The sequence below is a fragment of the Acomys minous genome (assembly GCF_964271855.1).
Source record: "Acomys minous genome assembly, chromosome: 5".
NCBI lineage: Eukaryota > Metazoa > Chordata > Mammalia > Rodentia > Muridae > Acomys > Acomys minous.
The window spans coordinates 122,454,287-122,475,786 of record NC_140494.1 but is presented as its reverse complement, the minus strand read 5'-3'; the positions used below and the strand labels follow the sequence as shown (position 1 = coordinate 122,475,786).

General features: G+C 44.7%; 1 protein-coding gene across 8 annotated transcripts in view; it reads left to right on the top strand.

Annotated features, from left to right (window-relative positions):
* Positions 1-21,500, top strand: part of MAP2K5 (mitogen-activated protein kinase kinase 5) — a 223,792-nt gene that overhangs the window by 99,676 nt on the left and 102,616 nt on the right. For all 8 annotated transcript variants that reach the window (XM_084781427.1, XM_084781426.1, XM_084781425.1 and 5 more), the window contains 3 exons: positions 685-733; positions 18,578-18,651; positions 19,575-19,625. In XM_084781427.1, coding sequence (XP_084637553.1) covers positions 685-733; positions 18,578-18,651; positions 19,575-19,625 — 174 coding nt within the window. The remainder of the gene's footprint in view (positions 1-684; positions 734-18,577; positions 18,652-19,574; positions 19,626-21,500) is intronic.

Below are 21,500 nucleotides of genomic sequence, written 5' to 3'. Positions count from 1 at the left end.
AGTTCTAGAGATCTGACACTGTCCTCTCTCCTTCATGACCACTAAGCACACACACGGTGCACATACATTTATGCAAGCAAACACAGATACATAAAAAAAAAACAAGTAAAATCATTTTTAAAAATCCATACAGATAAGAAGATAATTAAAAATTCAGAAATACTGAAAATTTGTTTTAAAAATCTTGGTCCCGGGCTAGAGAGATGGCTTAGCTCTTGGGAGCACTGACTGTTCTTCCAGAGGACCCAGGTTCAATACCCAGCACCCACATGGCAGCTCACAACTATCTGTAACTCCAAAATCTGACTCCCACAGACATGCACATAAAATAAAAATAAATAAATTATTAAAAATAACAACAACTTTTTTTTTTAAGTCTTGGTTCCTCTTTTCTATCCCTCTCCTAACATGCCCATAGCACTCCTGGGGGTTTAGTGCATGACCTGCCATGTTCTGTGACGCATGCTCTTCTCTTAGACTTCTGGGTGCAGAAAGCTCATTATGGAGGAGTCTGGAACTCTGCAGTCAGCGGCCCTGAGAGCCAGGCACAGGCAGGGAGGGGTTCAAGAGGCACTTGTGGCTTGACAGTATTTAAAGACAAATTTGTGGTTGATTATTTAACTGTGGAGCATTCTCTATAATGTCCATAATCGTACTGTTTTTTTTTTTCTTTCACAATTTTAGGTTGTTAAAGGCCTTACCTACCTGTGGAGTTTAAAGATTTTACACAGAGGTATGTTCTTGGTTACACACATGAACTTAAGTGGGGATGGGGATGGCTCTGCACTTACCTTGGTTTCAAAAAAGATATTTCAGCCAGCTCATATGACCATCGAAGAAGTGATTCTTTGTAAGTATTACTTTTCTTATCTTCTGCCTCTTATTTCCGTATTTTCTGGGGTTTTTTTTTTTTTTCAGTACAAAGTAGGGAATTATATTTTTGTGAATCATACTTTTCAGGCATGCAACACATATTTTGTACTTTGTTATTTAACTATAGCTACAGCCCTACACTCAGAGTACTTTAAGGGTCTTTCTGAGGCGATCACTTCCTGTGCCCAGAAAATGAGCTAGTCAGTTAAAGAATCAGAGTGGCCACTTGCTCTGGTAGCATGGAAGAGAATGATCTGGTAGCCGTTGCATGTTACAGGAGGAGGCTCCTTTTGTTTAACGTTCCCCAAATGTCTGAATTCATTTGACGCAAATTCTGAAAAGAGAAAGAGTGGTAACAAAGCCAAATCGCACATCCAACTTAGTACACATCTGCTCCTCCCGGCTTTGTGTGCGTTTGGGGGATGCAGCAGTGTACAATTAGATGTGACTGAGGGGTTTTGCTTGTTTGGTTGGCTTGGTTTGGTTTTAGTTTTCAATTTTCAGTTGGTTTTTTTTTTTTCCCTAAGACTCCATATGTCCTCGGCCGCAGCCTCTTACCCAGCACTATGGCCTGTGGTCTTCATAGGCACTCTCAGTAGCCCCAAACTTACTCATCCTTTTAAAAAAGAGAGTATCTGCATTTGGAAAAACATAATACTCAGTTTTTGAAGGTGTTCGTACCGACTAAATGGAATCATAAGCCCCACCTGACCCCATTTTTTTTAACTCCTTAAAGACATTGTGTAAATGGTACCAGAGTGGTGATGGGGGATTGACCTGGGCCCAGTTATATCAACTCTCTGGGCATCAATATGTGAGTCAAAGAAAGGGGACACTTAACCTGGCCAGCAGAGCTGCTCTGTCTTCCATGTACTTTGCCCCTGTCCACCATCCGCGAAGCCGGTACAGCCAGTGCACAGTACCTAGCATTTGCTTGCCTTTACAGATAATCTGCTGTCTGTTTGGTGTGGGATCCAATGGAAGGCATCAGTGTCAAGAGCAGAGCCCTCATCAAAAGGAGCATGCTCTGTAAATGGGGGTGTTGTTATAAATCGAAACTTAGGATTGTCCTGTACTCGAGGCAGAGCTGGTAATTCCAGACCAACGAATTGTCAGCGCCATAGCTCTCTGTGGAAAATGTGATCGCTCTAAGAACTCTGGTGGGTAGGGAGGTGTGCCTCAGTTATTCTAGAAATCTCTTTCCGCTTTAAAGTGAAAAATGATGCTGACAAGGTGCTATACCTCTAGAATTCCTGTCTCTAAATTATTTGGGGTCAGTCTCACTCTGTGAGAAATAACCGGATTTTTATTTGATTGTTTGTTGGAATGATATCTCATAAATATGTTTCAGACAGATTTGTAGGGTTATGAAAATAAAGCCTAGGGTACGTTTACCAGGACAGTCTTCCTGTGGTCACTGTCTGCAGGCACGGGTGACTGGAGCCCTTAGAGACCAGTGCGCCATCTTCCCTTGCTATGTGCCACTTGCCCTCAGAAAGTACTTTTGGGGTGTGGTAGGAGAGGGTTGGGGTGACTTGGCTGAACAATACAGAGATTTCCAAAGAGAATCCTGAGTCTTTCTTCAGGTTTTCCTGGCCGGCTCAACACCCAGGGTAAGGTACTGCTATAAGGTACTGCTGTGGGAGGTGTCTGAGAGCACTGGGAAGAGGGAGCCACCAGCCCTCGCCAGGACTTCACTCTTAAGTTCTAGTCAGGGAAGGAATGTGCATCTCATCTGCCTGGGTAGGAAGATGGCTGGATCATAGTGCAAATGAGTGTGCATTCCCTGGGAATGGGCACTCGGCTCTCAGAGTGTGCTATGGTAGCTTACGCACTCACCAGTGTTACATGTTTGGCCTTAGAGTTCCATAGCTACTCACAGAGGCTTTTCCCTTCTAGTTAGAGTAAACGAAGCCAGGTCCCTGAAGAAGTTTGTAAAAGGTTGTAATGAGAAACTTAGCCTAAATTGAGTAGGTTTTGTCCATATTTAATAACTTGGATTTCATAAAAATAAGATTAAAGATGTCTTTTTATTTACCAAAAGGCTATTTAATTTTCTCCTTGATTAAAAAATTGTAGCTTTTTAGATGAGTTCAATCAGGCAATTAAAGATCAGAGCTTTTAAGTTCAGCTAAGGCAATTAAGTAGGTAATATGGTTGTTTATGCGCTTCTGCCGTGCATGCTCGTCGCGGCTCCCTCTTACACGCACACACTCATTTTGCTTCCTCTGACTGATGATGGGAATACATCTGAACATGTGTCACATTGTCAAATCAAAGCTGGGTCCTCTCACGGGGGCTGGGGGAGTCTGGTCCAGGCTGAGCAGTGAGAAGACAGAAGAGGGAAAAGCACTAATGAGTGATCCAAGCGTGGCTCCTTTGTGTTGGTCTAAGTACTAAGAGCCTGTGTTCCCCTTGATCATCGCTTTCTAAGGCTGCTCCCTCCAAACAGAGCAGGAAATCATTAAAATGACATTACTTTATACTCAGGAGCACACTTTTTTTTTTTTAATGAAGAACTGGAGACATGTTTGGTTGTGTGATACAGAAAAACAGACTTTTTCTCCCATATAAACGGCTTGGTTTGGTGTCCTGGGTTTTAACTACAGAAGATGCATAGGTAAAATCTAGTCTTTTCCTCAGTGTAAGTGGGGACTATATTGCAGAGAGGTCTGAACATGAAGCAGAAAAAAAAAAAGTTCATCCCACAATGCTCGTTAGTCTGGGCCTTGTTAGTTACTCAGCAGCAGATTGTGTCACCTGGGAGTGGCAGGACCTGAAGTTCAGCAGCTCCTGCTCAGGCTGGGTCATCAAGGGGTCTATTCAGTCAGCTGCCGCTCTCGCTTAGCATTTTAGATGACAGAGGTGAGAAGACTGGGAGGGGTCACATGTTAGTCCTGACGGTAGACTTTTCCCGTCACTATGAATCCGTTGCTCCGTCCTACCAATAAAATGTTCCACTCCCAGGCCCAGCCTGGGTCAAAAAAAAAAAAAATCCTTAAGTCCCTTTCCTAAGCAAATGTGATGTCATCACATGAAGAAGCACTTATTTAAAATGTTTGCAATGCCTACCAAGATTAACTCCTGTGAAAAAGCTGTCTTCCTTGTCAGCTATAAGGGAGCGCCCTGTGAGCACAGCCCGTGCTGACCGTGAGTCAAAACAAAGAAAGTGAACAGTGAGAGAGTGTGTGTTGGGCCAGACCCGCATTCCAGCAAACACTGCAGCTTAACTTCAAAACATACATCACCACTAATGAGGTGAGAGCCCTGCATATTAATAAACCACGGCTCCCGTCCCAGCCATCATTACCCACATCAAACATAAATACAAGATTAACACCTATGCCATTTCTGTGGGAAACGTGAGAATGCCCTGGCAGTAACTGCTCTTGCTTTCCCCGAGGATAAAAAAGAAATGCAAGGATAATGAGAATAGAACTTAGATTAAGAAAATAAAACAGGCCGTCAGTCAGGGCTGTCATACAGGGCCATCAGTCAGGGATGCGGAAATTTATGGAGAGAGAAAGCGAGACCTGTGTACACCAGGACACCTTCCTACTTATGAACCTTGGTAGTTTTATTTGTCTTCCCCAGGAGGAAAGCCGGGCATGGTGCATACTTACAACCTCAGTCCCTGGGAGGCTGGGGAAGGAAGACTGAGTTTCCGGCCAGCCTGAACTATAAGGGGAAACACTGTCTTTTAAAAGGGCAGCTTTGCCAAACAGTTTTGCCCAGCTAGATCTCAGTGTAAAGAAAGAAACTTTTATCTGTGGCCAGACCACCCTGAATGGACCCAGTCTCTTCTGATTTGAAAGAAAAAAACCAAACCAACTCTTTGTTTCAGTAAACACAATGGAAGTTTTATTTTCCCTGATGTTGCTGTCCTAAAACAGATGCTACCTAGACTTCTCCGGGGAGCTGCGTAGGTGTCTACACTAATGTTAGTCTATGCCACAGCTATTTATTTCTTACCTGTGTTCCAGATGTCATTGTGGGTGCCTGGGAAATGTCAGCATATAATAACACCAGATTTCTCCAGGCATGGTGGCGTACACCTGTAATCACAGCACTTGGGAGGCAGAGGCGGGCATATCTCTGTGAGTTTGAGGCCAACTTGGTCTACAAAGTGAGTCCAGGATGGCCAATGCTACACAGAGAAGTCATGCCTCAAAAAAAACAAACAAAAACCAAACAAACAAACAAACAAACAAACAAAAAACAAAAAAACACCCCACAGTATTTTTACACTAATGAAATATATTTTTAGTAGGTATATGGTGCGTGTGTGTGTGTGTGCGTGCGCGCGCGCGCACATATATGCATAACTACAATGATGAATATAAAATGCATTAGAAATTGGTTAGCTAAAGGATGAAAAATAGTTTCATAGATCCAGCACTGCAGAGGCCAGGGAGCTTCCCATGTGGAGCTCACAGAGAAGGAGGCTTTGGAGTGAAGGCTTAAGTAAGAGTGGGGTTGATCAAGCTGGTACATGTGCATTCCTGACAGCATGGCCCAACAGCTCCTCAGTAGATATTTACACAGGAGGACTGAATCATGTGCCCCACAAGACTAGTCAGCAACTTTCCCAGTGGCTTTATTCATAAAAGATGCAAACAGGAAACAACCTGCCAGTCTTTTAACAGGTGAATGGGTAAACCCACCGTGCAGCATCCACACAGTGGGGCGTGACTCAGCAGTAAAGTGATTAAACTTTTAGTCTACATAGCAACATGGGCAAATTTCAGAATGTCCTGCTAAGTGAGATGCCATTTAAGCAATAGTCTGGAAAAGGAGAAACTAAGGTTGGAAAGCTATTGTGGCTGATGAAGGAAGGGTGGACTCTAAGGCAAGGGGCTGGAGGAACTGTGCCTCAGTGACCAGACAAGTTTGGGCTTATTATTATTATCATTTATTTATTTGTTTTACAACCCAACTATAGCCCCTCCCCTCCTCCTGTCCCTATCTCCCCACCCCTCCCTCTCAGAGAAGGGAACACCCCCCCCCAACCAACCCCAGCATATCAAGTCTCATCAAGACTGAGCACTTCCTCTTCCACCTTGGCCTGGCTAGGTGGCATTGCCAGGGGGAAGTGATCAAAAAGCAAGCAATAAAGTCTGTGTCAGAGACAGCGCCAGCTCCCCTTACCAGGGGACCCACATAAAGGGCAAGCTCCCCATCGGGTACATCTGTGAAGGGGGCCTAGGTCTAGTCCATGCATGATCCTCAGTTGGTGTTTCAGTCTCTGCAAGTTCCCCTGGGCCCCGTTTAGTTGGCTCTGTTGGTCTTCTTGTGGAGTTCCTTTCCCCTCCAGGTCCTTCTATCCTTGCCACCTCCGCTGCCGCCGCCGCCGCCGCCGCCGCCGCCGCCGCCACCACCACTCTTCCACAAGGCTCCCTGCACTTTTGGCTGTGAGTCTCAGCTTCTGTTTCAGTCAGTTGCTGGGTGGAGCTCTCAGAGGAAAGCCATACTAGACTCCCACCTGCAAGCGTAGCAGAGTGTCGCTAATAATGTCAGGGTTGGCTCTCTCCCGTGGGTAGGTCTCAGGGTGGGGCCAGGCATTGGTTGGACATTCCCTCCATCTCTGCTCTATCTTTATCCCTGCACATCTTGTAGGCAAGATAAACTTTGGGTTGAAGTTTCTGTGGGTGGTGTTCCCCTCCCTCCACTAGGAGTCCTGTCTACTTAAAGGATTCTCTCTTCAGTCTCCATGACCCCTGCTACTAGGGGTCTCAGCTAGAGTGCCCCCCCCATATCCTCCCAAGAGCCCTCTCACAGGTCTCTAGCTTGTCTCAGGAACGACCCCCACTCTGCAAGCCCTCTGTCATCCTGCCCCGACTTTCCCCTCATCTGATCTGTACCTGTATTTCCAGCTGTGCTCCCTCTCCTATCCTGTGCAGCCACTTAGGAAATCAACCTGGCGCTTTCTCAGGGAATAGCTCTACTTCAAGACCCAGCTACACCACTTCTGGGTATGTACCCAAAATACACTCCAGCATACCACAAGGACACTTGCTCAGCTGTGCTCAAAGCAACTTTATTCATAATAGCCGGAAACTAGAAACAACTCAGATGTCCCTCGAAGAAACTGTGGTACATTCACACAGTAGAGTACTACTTAGCTATTAAAAGAAAGGAAATCATGAAATTTGCAGGCAAATAGATACAACTAGAAACAATCGTCCTGAGTGAGGTAACCCAGACCCAGGAAGACACACATGGTATGTACTCACTTATCAGCAGATGTTAGCCATATAGTGTAGGATAACCGTGCTTCAGTTCACTAACCCAAAGAAGCTAAGTAACAAGGAAGACCCAAGGGAGGATGCTTGACTCTCACTCAGCAGGGAAAATGGAGTGGGCAGCATACATGGCTGCAGAGATGGGTTTTGTTTTTCAAGGAAGGAAGCAAAGGCGGCCTTTGCTGAGCTGGGAGAGGCTTGGTCAGTAAGTGCTTCCGGAACAAACTTGAGAGCCTGAGTTTGGGTCCTCGGCATCCCCGTAAAACGGTAGGGATGGGGCCCAGATATAACCCCACAGTGGGGAAGACCTGTGTCATCGGTAAGTTCCTCAGAAAATAAGGTGGAGAGCTATTGAGGGCAATATCCAGTACAGACACATGCACACATATTACATAGCACATACAACACACACATAGTTAGCAGTGGGCTAGATGCTTGTCCTGAAATGAAGTCGTGTCAATAGTAGATACCTCTTTAATTAAAAGAATTCAGTGCGCTGATTGTGTGTGTGCCTGGGCATGTAACAATTCCACCGTTTGGGTCCCAGGGGTCAAACTCAGGTCGTTGGGCTTGGTGGCAAGTGGCTTACTCCCTGAGCCATCTCACTGACCCTAATAAAGAACAACATGTAAAGTCACAATGCCTTGTGGTGGGGGCGTGGCGGTGCATGTTGAAGTAATTATAGATTCACAGGAAATTGCCAGAAAAGAACGTGTGGAGAGGTCTTGCCAATGGCATCCTGAAAGAATCTGAGAGGGCCACAGGTCATCTGGAAGAGAGTAGCCAGGACAGTGCTAACCCGTGTCATACACTTGTTAGTTCCTTGTAAATGACATCAGTGCAGACTGAGAATAGGAACACTATGTATCCTGCTCCAAAATTATTGTGTCTATGACGAGAGAAAAGACATGTAAAGTCTTTGAATTTCTTAGAAAAGAAAATCTCGTGTGAAGGTTGGAGTGGAAGGCTGTGTGAACGTGAGTAAAGCTGAGACTTATGGTAAAGCTAAGGACACTGAAGTGCATTCACAGGAGCGATTCCTTAGTGCTAGGGCATTGCTACCAATAGAAAATTAATGTGCTTGATTTTAAGTGATTTTTGATGAAATGTAATTTGCACAAAGCTTTCATAATAGCCTCCTTACAGAGACCAGACAGCTGGGCCTTCGCTTCAGGTTAAAACCTAGGCCATATTTCTGCTTCCCGAAGTACCAGCTTGTTGGTTTGTTTTTTTTGTTTTTTGTTTTTTTTTTTCAAGGACTGGTTAGCATTTGAGCGATCCAAGTCAATTTAAAGGAGTCATCCCCAGTTGGTTTTATGTTGCCGAGGGTAATGATGGGAAAACTGGGTGCGGGCGCCTCCTTCCTAGTGCCGGGCCGCTTAGTCAGGCGGATCGGCAGGGGATGTTTGTGTTGAGCAAGTGTTAGTAGCGAGAGCCATGATTAGACCTCGGCTCCTGTTTAAATATCCTTTAAATGTCAGCATCCACTCCGTGCCAGTGCTATAGAAGATCATACCTTACGAGAAAAGATGACTCAGCCAATTAACCGAGGGAAACACGCTAGTTTAGTGAATGTGAGTGTTGATCTTTCTCCAGCTCTGACTGCACAAGTGAACATTTTTCGACGTTAATCCTTCTTGCCTGCATTGGTCACTCATTCTCTTTGCCTTTGGTAATCACAGGATTTCTGTATGCATGGTAACGGTTTTGAAAAGCTAAGAAATTCTATGCATTGTTAGTTAAAAAGTGTTCTGGGTGGAAAATGTGCCAAGACTGTACAAAGTGCTTTCAGAACTCGACAGAGCATACAAATCAATCCAGCTAGATAGTGGGCAAAGGACTAAGGGATGCACAGGTGGCAAATTACCACATAAAGAAGATGGTCAGGCGCCTGATTGTCATGTAGAGAATGCAGGTCCACAGCGACTTGAGCTAGTGCGACATACCTACGAGAGTGGCTACAATCGACAGGGACGATTGCAAATGCCAAGGAGGCTGCAGAAAAATTAGGTCAGTTGCTAGCAGCAGTGACAGAGGGCATAGTCCCACTGTAGACGTTTCCCAGAAAGCTAAGCACACAGCTGCCCTTTTGACCCACACAGAACCTGTATACATTATGTTCATAGCAGTTTTGTCCACATTAACCCCAAACCGGAAACAACCTCAATGTCCTTTCCTAGGCGGATGATTAAATGAGCCATAGTGCGTGCATACCATGGACTACTGCTCATCAGCAGTTGATAGGAGGACAGACTGGATAATTCTGCAGATAATTATTCAGAGTCAAAAAGGCAATCACAAAATTTCGATGCTATATAGTTCAACTTATATATCACTCTTAAATGGTAAACTTAGAGGAATGGAAGGCGCATTAGTAGTTTTCTGGGGCTGAGGAAATGGGGATGGGAGGGAAGGGAGTTTGGCTACCGAGGCCACAGTGAGTGGCCCTTGTGATGGGAGTGCTGCCCAGCCTGAGAGCACTGTTAGTTCTGTTCCTTGGCAGGCGTATTGTACTGTATAGTTTTACAAGATACTACCATTAGGGGAAACTGTATAGAGGCCAGCATGGTCTGTCTCTCTTGTCTCTTCCAACTACATGTGAATCTATGGTTATCTCAAAAGACAACTTAATTAGAGTCACTAGTGCTATGATAAAACACCATGACCAACAGCAACTTGAGGAAGGAAAAGGTTGATTTGGCTTCCACTTCCACATTGTAGCCCATCCTTGAAAGAAATCAAGGCAGGAACCTAGAGGCCGGAGCTGATGCAGAGGCCATGGTAGGGTACCATTTCCTGCCTTGCTCCTCCCCTCGGTGAGGTGACAGCATTGTGTCTGCAGCACGTGTTCAGAGCACGCTCATTACTAGTAGTTGAAACAATTGTTCCTCAAAAAGAGCAGCGGGAAGTTGAGAGAGTGTGGCTTGAACATTCTCCAGGCTTCTCTCCTTTTTGTTCTTTTCACAGAGAGAAATCCAACTTGTTGGAAACGGGAAGACACTCGGGAAAACATCTAGACCATTTTCTTTCTTAATTTCTCGAAGCTGAGTACAGAGTCCACCCACTCACTGTGGGGTCCATCCCCAGAAGATGCAGCTTGTTGAGGCTAGAGGGTTGAGTCAGAGTGACAAGTTATGACACCATGACTGAGTAATTTCATTAATTTGACCTTTGATTGCCTCATCTGTCAAGTGAGGCTAATCCTGAGTCCTATCTCAGGCTTCGAGTGAGAGCCAATGAAACAGTGCATGGCAGTGATGGCTTAGCCCAGTCTAGCACACAAGTGTCAAGTGTCACCGGCCTCAGTCACTGTGTCGTCTTTGAGAGGATTTACCCCACATGCTGCTGCACATCGGTTACTCTGCACTCCGTATCTTCATCCTTTTCTCCTGCTAAGGAGCATTAGTAATGCTGAATCCTCATTCAGTGGCATCTTAGACTAGCGCCACTCCCCAGGGAGAGGGGACAAGGACATCTCTTCAGACACCCAGGAGTCCATAGTTAGGGTTCCCTATCCATGGAGGGCATGTGTCGGCTGCAGGTAGGAAATTGCGTTTATATGAAAGAATAGAGGAAGAGGGCCAATGATCGAGCTCAATGGTAGAGCATTGCCTTACCATGCAAGGTCCTGAGTTCAAGCCCGAGCACCATAAAAACAGCAATAAATTAAGTTTGAAGGAAAGGGGCATTGAGAGGCCTGGGTCTATATGTCCTTAATATTAACCTTTCAGAAGTCTCCTATTGACCACAAAGGAGAGAAGGCCATATAGTATATCTCTCCCAAGCTGAATCATGAGACTCCAGACAGTATCTGCCACTTACAATAGCTAATTATGCTGCTTAATTTTATTTAGGGCCTTTGCAAGAATGTTTGGATGGCCGCCCTTTATCCTATGATGAAGTGCGGAAAGGGGCTTCTGATATTGCAGCATGGTTTTCCTCCTAAGTGCATTCCTGTTGTGTGCAGATGACTGTGATGCAGCGTCACCACGGACTGTATTTAATTGTACCTGCTGTTCTCACTCATTAGAGAGCGGTCCCCAAGAAATAACTAGAGAGATGTATCGAGTGCTACCTTCTCCTAACACCATTAAACTTAATGAAGGGATATTACTGAAGAGCCCTGGCTCAGGGATGGGAGAGGCTTGCGGAGAGGAGACCGGTTCGATATGTCCACTGGATCCTGCTGAAGGAGAGGAGCTTTACGAAGGAAGACATCAAAGAAAAGCTCAGTTCTGCTTCCCACATGCTCTCACGACAGAGCTATGTGGCAGTTTACAACTGGTTGGTGCTTCCTTAAGAATTACATCACGCAGGCTGATGAGATGACTCAGTGGGTGAAGGAGCTGGCCACCATGCCTGCTGGCCTGAGTTCGATCCCTGGAGCCCACGTGGTGGAAGGGAAGAACCTCCTCCTGCACGCTTCCGCTGATCTACCACAAGTGCACTGAGGCACACGCACCCTGCATGGTGCATGCGCACACAAGATAAATACGTAAAATAAAAGAATTGTACCATGCCTGCTTTTAAAGGTAACCCAATGAGGCTCATTCCAGAAAGACCAATATTGTAAGACCAATACAAGTCAACATTGTAAATACACAGTAGAGATCAAAAGGGAGCAGCAAGTGCTGTCGTCAACACCTGTAGCAAACAGCTCATGCAGAGAGGTCACTGTCCGTCTCTGCAGCTTTCCTCTTTGAATATAAGCTTACAGTCTGCAGAGTCAGTATCCCCCCAAAACTGCGCTGACCAGAAAGTCACCTGGTTAGTTCCTGTGCAGACTTTGATCCCCATGTCTGGAGCAACCCTTCGACCCCCAGCCAAACCCTGACCCTTGATGGTGTGTGTGGTGGAGCTGGCCTTGTGAAGAGCTGTAGCCAGCACTGGCTTTGGAGAGCTCAGCCTTGATTAGCAAGCCCCGGCTTCCTGCTGTTCATGCAGCTTCTGTAATGGCTAATTGATGTCGCCTGCTTAAAGATCCAGTTTCTGCGTGAGGCAGTTATGGGCGGCAACATGAGTCGTGTCGACATGATACCAATTTCCACAGTCAATTTGGTCAGTTCAGTGGAAGGGAAAGAGAAATCAGACCATCCTGAAAATCAGTCAGAACAGTTAGGGGAGGGCACTGAGGCGGCCATGGTCGCCTGACTGAGCTTTTCATGTGTGAACCAGTTGGTTTTAGGCTTTGTAGACACAACCTTGGTCATTTGGGAAAATCTTATATGTGACACTTTAAAATTAGTTCCTTTTTAAATACTAGTAAATAATGACCGTCATGGTTACCCAGGTTTTTTTTAAGTGCATACCTGCTTTAAAGAAGAAGTCGGCATTGTACTATTTATATATAATTAAGGATGGTTAGCTGGTGTCTCCTACTTCTTCACAAATGGAAAACCACAGTGGCTGCAAAGTATCTGTAAAATTATGGGTTATCAGCTAGCTTTGTGGGAGTAGTGCTACTACCGATAATTTGGATGTTGAGGCTTTTAAAAAAAACTTCATTGATATATTGTTTATATACAAAGAAAAATGCCCATTTTAAGGATGTGATTCAAATATGAGCTAAATAGATTTACAGTATTATGCAACTATTGCTGTAATCTCATTCTGGAATATTCTATCACCCTTCCAAAAAAAGTCTTCCTTACCCATTCAGTCAGTCCTTGCTGCTGTCCCTGCCTGTGTCCCCAACCCTTGTCCCACTCTCCAGGAAACACTAATCTAGTTTCCGACTGTATAGATTTGTCTTTTCTGGACAGAAATAGAGCTATATCATATGAACTGTTGTGCCTCGCTCTCTCTAGTTTCTGTAGTATCTTTTAGGTTGATCTGTGTTGTAACATTTGTCAGCCATACATTCCTTCTTTTGTGGGGACTTCGACAGGGTTTCTCTGTGTAGACTTGGCTGTCCTGGACTCACTCTGTAGACCAGGCTGGCCTCGAACTCACAGAGATCCACCTGCCTAGGATTACAGGCATGTGTACCCAGCCCATCAATTCCTTCTTATTGCAGAATACTATTGTATTATATGGGAATGCCATAGTTTATCTATTCATTTACTAGGAGGGAGGGGCATTTGTATAATTGGATATGGTTTAAGACTGTTAGGAACAATGCTGCTATTTGTACACATGTCATTTGCTCCCCTTCTTTTCTATTTATTTGTGTTAGTGGTTTTCATTATTTTTAATTTATATATTCACTTTACATCCCGATCATAGCCCCTTCCCTCCTCTCCTCTTGGTCACCCCCTCTCACCCTCTTACTCTCATCCCCTTCACCTTCTCCTCATAAACGGGGAGCCCCCCTAACCCATCCCAGCACATTAAGTCAAAATAGGACTGAGCTCATCCTCATCCACTGAGGCCAGGCAAGGGAGCCCCGCCAGGGGGGTGTGAGGAAAAGCAGCCAAGAGAGCCATAAACAGCACCTGCTCAACCCACTAAGGGTCCCACATGAAGATCAAACTGCCCGTCGCCTACACAAATGTAGGAGCCCAGGTCCAGTCCATGCATGCGTGTTGGTTGGTGCTTCCATCTCCCCAAGACCCTATGGATCTAGGTCAGTTGACTCTGTTGGTCCTCTTGTGGCAACCCTGTCTCCTCCAGGTCCTTCAGTCATCCCCCCAACTCTTCCACAGGACCCCCTGAGCTCCACTTGATGCTTGGCTATGAATCTCAACATCTGATTTGATCAGCTGCTAGGTGAGGCCTCTCAGAGGACGGTTGTGCTAGGCTCCTGTCTGTAAACATCGCAGAGTATAGGTAGTGGTGTCAAGGGTTGGCTCTCTCACATAGGGTGGGTCCCAGGCTGAGCCAGGAGTGGTTTTCATTTTTAAGGTGAGTTCTCACCAGGCTGGCTGCAAACTTGAGGCAGACCTCCTGCCATAGCCTCCCAATTGCCAAAGTTATAGGCATGTGCCGCCCTGTGCCGCATGCATATGTCTTTGTAAGGTTTTGTTTATTTTTATTGACCAGACACCAGGCTATGAAATTAGTATCAGTTTTTAAATAGCTGCAGTCACAGCCATTTGGACACCCTCCGAGTTTAAGAACTTGGCACTGTGCCGGCACTGTGCAGTGTGCAGTCTGTTACTACCTGGGCTCTCATGCTTTGGTAAAGCTAGGGTGGCATTGTGGTCACAGAGGTCTGTGGTCATTTATGGCCCAGGGGGTGTTTTGAGACAGGATCTCACATTTACCCCAGCTGGATTTAAACTCCCAGGCTCTAGCCATCCTCTTACCTCAGGTTTCTGAGTAGATGGAGCTATCTGACTTATTAGCCACATGGCTTATGTTTAATTTTTAAAGACGCTTTAGTTTTCACTCAACTAAAAACCCCTTTAAGGGGGGAAACTTGTGGTCTTCAGTGTGACCCAAGACCCCATTTGCAATTTCTTACATTCCTCCTCTTCCCGGGTATGTGTTTGTTTGTTTGTTTGTTTGTTTGTTTGTTTTTAATCATCTAAGCACTTCACATTATTAGTCAGAAGTGTTGGCAGCCATTCATCATCTACTTTACATTCATGACGTCATCATTTAAAAGTACAGCTTAGCCAGGCGCGGTGGCACATGCCTTTAATCCCAGCACTCGGGAGGCAGAGGCAGGCAGATTTCTCTATGTTCAAGGCCAGCCTGGTCTACAAAGGAGTTCCAGGACAACCAAGGCTACAGAGAAACCTTGTCTCAACACCTACCCCCACCCCCAAAAATGGTCCAGCTTACCAGGAAGTCTCATTGAGGGACTGGAGAAATATTTTGGCAAGAGACACATGATGTGAATGGATAATTGTAGACTCCTCTGTGATCCCAGTGGAAGAGCACCTGCCATTCTTGAAGGAGCTTGCTTTGAGCTGGAGTTGGCATATTGAAGATTAACCTCACTTAGCACTTGAGTCAGGCACAGTACCTCAGACAGTCCACAGCCCAGTTTTCTGGAGTGATTGGGAGTTGACATGTCCAATTCCCCAGACAGAAGCTTACAATATGTATAGTGTGTTGAAGTGTTGGGAACGTTGATTCACAAACTGCATTATGCATTGAGCACTTAGCTCTATGCCAGGCAGTGCTAAGCACAGTCTCACCCAAGTCCCACACCAACTTTTGTCAATATGGGCAGATCAAAGATGAGGACATATCCAGGTGCAATCAGATATCAGAAGGACCGAAGTAATAGCTGATAATTCCTGGTCTCAAAAAGTTGCCAGTGAGAGTTCAAGGTTGTCCAGGAATTAGAAGGACTGCAGGCTGACTGCTCAGAGGTTTAATGGCTTGTTTGATGCAGTCGATGTGCAGGGCTGACTAGCAAATCTTAGATGGCATCCATCGGCCACTCTGCATAGCATCCTTCTGCTTCCCCTGAGAGGACATGGCCAACAGAACTACCCTGACATCTCCAAAAGTCCAGCCACAACAGATGATCTAGAGCAGTGGGTGTTAAAATGAGCCACTTTGCTCTGACCTTTATTCTGCTTCCTCCAGCGAGACACTGACTTCTCGGAAACCAGACTTTAAAGCAGGGAACACAAGTGAATGGCGTCTCATACTTGATGCTATAGGCGGTTGGGGTTGGTTTTCTTTTTCATTGAAGATTTTATATGGCAAGAAAACAAGGATAGCTCTCTTCAAAGGTATGAAACAAACCTGGAATTCCAGGCTTCTGCATCCTCGTTTGTATTTTCTTTGAGAAGATGCCTCAGTTAAAATCAATGCCCTACCATTCATTTAAGCTCCCTTGCCTTCAATAAAACTAATTGATAAACCCTAATAATTAATGGCCTGATTAAACCAAAATGACTTACATCTGCCCTGATGGTTCCTGTTTATAATCAGTCACTTTAATGACTCATCTTTTCTGTGCTTTGCTTACAGAAGGCGCACCATGATATGCCTAGGTGAGCTGAGGAAAAGCAGCAAGCCTTCTGTTACTTTTCTTTTCCATAAGTTGGCATTACATTAAAATAATGGCAGGTAGCCTGGTCTGCAGAGTGAGTTCCAGGACAGATGGGGGTATACAGAGAAACCCCATCTTGGGGGGTAGGGGAGGGTTCAGCTTGCAAAATAAAGAAAGCCAAGCAGAATCTAAGAAGAGCCTCATTTCTGCAAAGGATGACTGACGCCTGGGACATCTCTGGCTGCCTGTGCCATGTCCTAATGACTTCTGAGGCACACTTGAAAGTTCAACACGGACCCGGGTGTGACAGGCGTACTTACTGATTAGTGTTTTTGTTTGTTTGTTTGTTTGTCAATTTGATACAGCCTTGCGTCATCTAGGAAGCGGAAGCCTCAGTTGAGAAAATGCCCCTGTCAGATTGTCTTGTAGGCAGTCATTCTTGATTGAATGATGTGGGCCGGCCTTGCCCAGGGCAGGTGGTCTTAGGTTATGTAAGGAAGCAGGCTGAGTATGCCAAGGTGAGCAAGCCTTTCCCTCCATGGTTTCTGCTTCAGTCCCTGCCTCCACATCCCTGCGGCTTCCTTCAAGGATGAGCTATAAGCTACAGTAGGATAAAAATCAACCCTTTCCTCCCCAAGCTGCTTTTGGTCATGGTGTTTATCACAGTAACAGAAAACAAATTAGGACAAGTTAGAGTCCAGGGTGAGCTCCATCAAGACTCTGTCTTAACAACAAACAGCAACAACACACGGGCAGATCCACAACTCTGTTCTTGGAGAGTGAAAGCAGGTCAAGAACTGTATCTAACTTCACCTTTAAGGGGAGAAATGATGCAGTCCGTGGCACACTTAAGGGTTAAAATGGTAGCGCTGGAAGAATTATATGGGAATTGAGGGGGGGAAAGTAGAGGTTGAAAACTAGTTGGCAAGTGCTCATGCCAGCATGTGTATACCAAGTTCAATCCAAAGAGTCCCTTCCAACCCCAGCTTGCGTTATAATGCGCTTTGCCTGAGGGTGAGACCACAGAGATGGCTTCTGCACTCACCGCTCACCTCCAAAACAGACGCATCCACATAAAGATCATCCTGTGAGCTCAGGGTTTCTCTTCATTTTACTTCCTGTTTTCAGCCAGCATTAGCTGATCACTGTCCCTCTTCCAGGGGCTGGGACGGTCAGTAGAAAAGACTCAAGTTGCAGTTTCCATGGAGTTTGCCTTCTAGTATCAGACAACACCGAATAAGCCAGTGTGTAAGAAAGACCCTCTTCACTGCCTCTCATATCCCAAGTAGGGCCTGTTATCTGTCAGTTATGGAACTGGGACTTGAAATTTGAGTTAAATATGTACTCTTAGCAAGATAGTTTATTGGGGTTACTTAAATATTTCACCAAAGCTATTTGACTATTCCTCTTAGGTTAGTCAAGGGCATTGGATTTTGCTAGCTGTCTGGGCTAGACGGCTTTTACTCTTCAAGATGAAATGTTGAAGCATGTGCCATTTGTTCCATTGTCTTGCTTGGATGATTTTTGTGACCTCCCTGAATTCCAGAAAAGCCCTATTGTTGTCACTGATGGTGCTCACAGGTACCCTCTGTGTCATTATTACTGCCTGCCTGCCTTGCAAAGCTATGTCAATTCTTTTGTTAACTGTAACAGCAGTCAAAAATGAAAAGGAAGGAGAAATGGTGGGTACGGGAAAGATAACCGAAAGGAAGATTGTGAGTGTGTGCATGTGTGCGTGTTTGTGCACATGCATTTTTTAGGTTAATTTCTGAGATTATCTAAAGTAGCACTTGTTATCTAAAACACAGGTAATGGTAACGTGTCATTTTCACATTGTTGCCCTCAGCTAGGACCTGCTACCAGTAAGCATGGGTGGATGGGTAGTTTCTCTCGTTTTTGGGTGTGTGAGTGTGTGTGTGTGTGTGTGTGTGTGTGTGTGTGTGTGTGTGTGTGAGTGTGTGTGTGTGTGTGTGTGTGTGTGTGTATAGTAGTAAGTGCACGTATGTATATGCACATATGGAGGTCAAAGGCTGACGCTAAGTGTCCTCCTCTATTGCTGTTGCTGTTCATTTTATTTATTTTTTTATTTACTTATTTATTTATTTTGAGACAGGGTCTCTCACTGAACCAAGAGTTTGCTATTCTGTTTAGCTTGCTGGCTAGCAAACTCTGGAGATCCACCTGCCTGTTTCCCTCCTGTGGTTGAAGGTTTTGTTACTTCTTAGCTGGGAGCTGTAATTTAGTTACACATACAGTGTAAGCTAATCCCTTTTTTGTGCATATGCTTTGTAAAAAGGCTGCCTTTTTTTTTCTCATCTCACTGCTCTTTCTCAGCAAGTGTGGGCTGATGACTCTACTCCCTACTGTTGAAAGCCAGGCATTGAGTGGACCTTCATTCGAATGGGTTTGGACCTGCTCTCAGATAAAACACTTTGTTGTAAATCTGTGACTCCAGTTTGGGTGGACCCAGGATGCCATGTCTGCCGTGTTACATGGTGCACATGTGGCTTTTAAAAAACAGTTTCGATATGAAGTTGGTCACTGGGGCTTTTCTGATCCCTTTTAGATGTGAAGCCCTCCAACATGCTTGTAAACACAGGCGGGCAGGTCAAGCTGTGTGACTTCGGCGTTAGCACGCAGGTAGGTCTATTTTCTCTTCAGCCTGCCCTATGGATTAAAAAACCCCCCAGCTTCCAGACAAACAGGAACTGTGCGTCCGCGTGATGGCCGAGCCCGCATTTTTCATTGTTAATCTCTAAGCGAGTTTCCTTCATCAGAATATGATTGTTCATTGTTTAATGACAGTAAAAACTGCTCATATTGTAATTACTACTTACGAATAGCAAACTTCATTGCTATGCGGCTTGGCTAAGAAAGCGCTCTGGCCAGACAAAAGGGAGGACAGCGAGGGAGCCGTGCCTGGGGATCCCAACTGGCCCACAATAAAAATTAATATTGGGAGGTACAATGGTGGAGGGCCATCACAATGTGCAGCACCAATTTTAATTAATTTCCATTTTGGGCCTCCCCTGAGAACCCCAGTGATGGTGACCCACGCGCGTGCTGTGATGTTGATTTGAATTGCAGCCACCTTTCCTCCCAGCCAACACGAAGACCAAAGCGAAGGTCATCTTCGCATTATGAGTTGTCAGAGTCTGTTATCCCTCCAGCGTCTTTACTTCATCTCATTCTGGAAACGCGTGGGGCTCCATTCACATCTTGAGCTATATGACTGAAAGATGAGGGTGTTCAAATTCTACTTCAAATTGGCTTTTTATTTCAGGCGGGTTTGGGGCACTAAAGCGCTGAGCATCACGCTTAAGTGAATTGTTTAAGGTTATCTGCTATAAACCATAATGCTGTGCTTGTTTAAATTGGAAATCACATCCAAAAGAAAAGAGAGATTTAATCATTTTTAATGCCTTTGTGGATGAATTTGTTCCCTTTTACATAATTTTTAGTTGATTTATAGGAGTGCTGATTGTAGGTTAAATGGGGAATAATTGCCCATTTTATTTCCACATTATCTTTATATTGTTCTAACAGACCGTTTTGTCTCATAGCTGGTGAATTCTATAGCCAAGACGTATGTTGGAACAAATGCTTATATGGCAGTAAGTAAACTTATGCAAAAATAACATTTAAAACCAACATCTTTATCTTTATGTACTTGGGAATGTATAATTCTTAAATTAATTCTGCAGCTTTAGACTAGTAGGTCATAAATTACAAAGTCAGTCCTGCCACTCCAGTGTTCGGATCCTCTGAGAACAAGCGGGGCCCTGTGCCCACGCTATCAACTTATCTCACATTGGTGACCTAACTGGTTGGCTCAAGTGTGAAACTGCTGAGTTTTGAAGTTTAATCCCACAGAAAAATTGCACCTGGTAGCATATTGGCTACTTTTCCACTCTATATATTAGGGTTAATTAAGTAACCCTAATATATACCAAGACATCAGTCAGTAGCATCGGTTGCTTGTTCTGGGGATACAGTCATGCCTTGTCACCAGATCCCAGTCAAATTACCCATGTAGCCAGATCGTCTGTGGACCTCTCGCTGTTAAGGTTCCTCCTTGTTTTTTCTCTACAGTGTATGGCTCTGTGTTTCTTTCTTAGTTGTTAAGTTCATGCACATGTCCCCTTCCTTTCCCACTGGAGTCTAGTTTGGGTTGGTTGGTTGGTTGGTGTTTGTTTGTTTGTTTTGTTTTGTTTTGTTTTTTGAGACGGGGCTTTCTATGTGGTCCTGGCTATCCTGGAACTCACTATGTAGACCAGGTTGGCCCCAAACTCACATGGACCCATCAACCTGTGTCTGCCTCCCAAGTGCTGGGATTAAAGATATACATCACCACCCGGCTAGAATCCAGTTTTTATTTTAATGTTTAGGATTGGTTGTTATCATTATGGCTCTAGATTTATGTAAGTAATCCCTTTCAGGTTAAGGAGCTTTTGTTGATGTCACACAGTTAAAAGATTTTAGTATGGTATAACCATGGATCTTTTTTTAATGTATCATATTTGTATTTATTGATTGGGGAGGTACCATGCAGATGTAAGCATCTCCATCCACTTTGCATGTCCTGGGGATCCAGCTTGATGTCAGGTGTGGAGGCTCCTGCCTTTACCTGCAGAGCCATCTGACTGGTCCAGAACCATAGATTTTATTTTCAGCCTTATTTTTGCCCATATGTTATCGTCATTAAAAAATCTATGATACAGGCAGGGCCTGGGTCTGCAGCATGCTATTCTAGGACAACACAGAGTAGTTCACTTCCTTTCAGATGGTCAGAATAGTTTATTTCAGTTTTCATTGGTTTTAAGGAAATTCATATTTTAAATGTGGAAAAAGTGAACCAGCATGAAAGTTACTGCATCTGCTTTTTAAACCTTAGTCTTCTCCATGGCTCTCCCAGGGAGGATGAGACCAGTGAGTCCTACAGGTAACAAAGCCCTGCTGCATGTCAGCCTCTGCAAGAGTGTGAAAGCAGCGTGCCTTGAAAAGGAAAAAACCACCCACGAAACAACTTCTCAACTGCCCATCATGTTCTTGGTAGCTTTAAATTGCTCTGATAATTAAATTGCATCACATCTTAGCTGCAAATCCAGATTACAGTTGTCTTTCCCAGGTGTACATTAAAGAAATTACTTTTTCCCTTTGTGTTTATGGATGACTATGATGCGTCCATATGTTAATTGAAAGTGTGAGGATTAAAATTATGAAATGTTAGCTCAGATTGGCAAAGCTAAAATTGCTTTGTTTCTTGGGTGAGTGAATTCTAGTCATCAGCTTTGTAGTTCAAGCTGCAGAAAGCCTAAGATGCCAACGAGGAAAATAACAAAAGTCTGAGAGGCAGAGTTAGAGCTTTGCTTAATTTAATAGGTTCTCGTTGGCCAAATACTTCCCAAAGGCTGGCCGTGGGGGAGCAAGGGAACAGCCCTCCATCACTCTACTGTGGTTCTGACCCTACTGCTCTGTGTGCTGCTGGG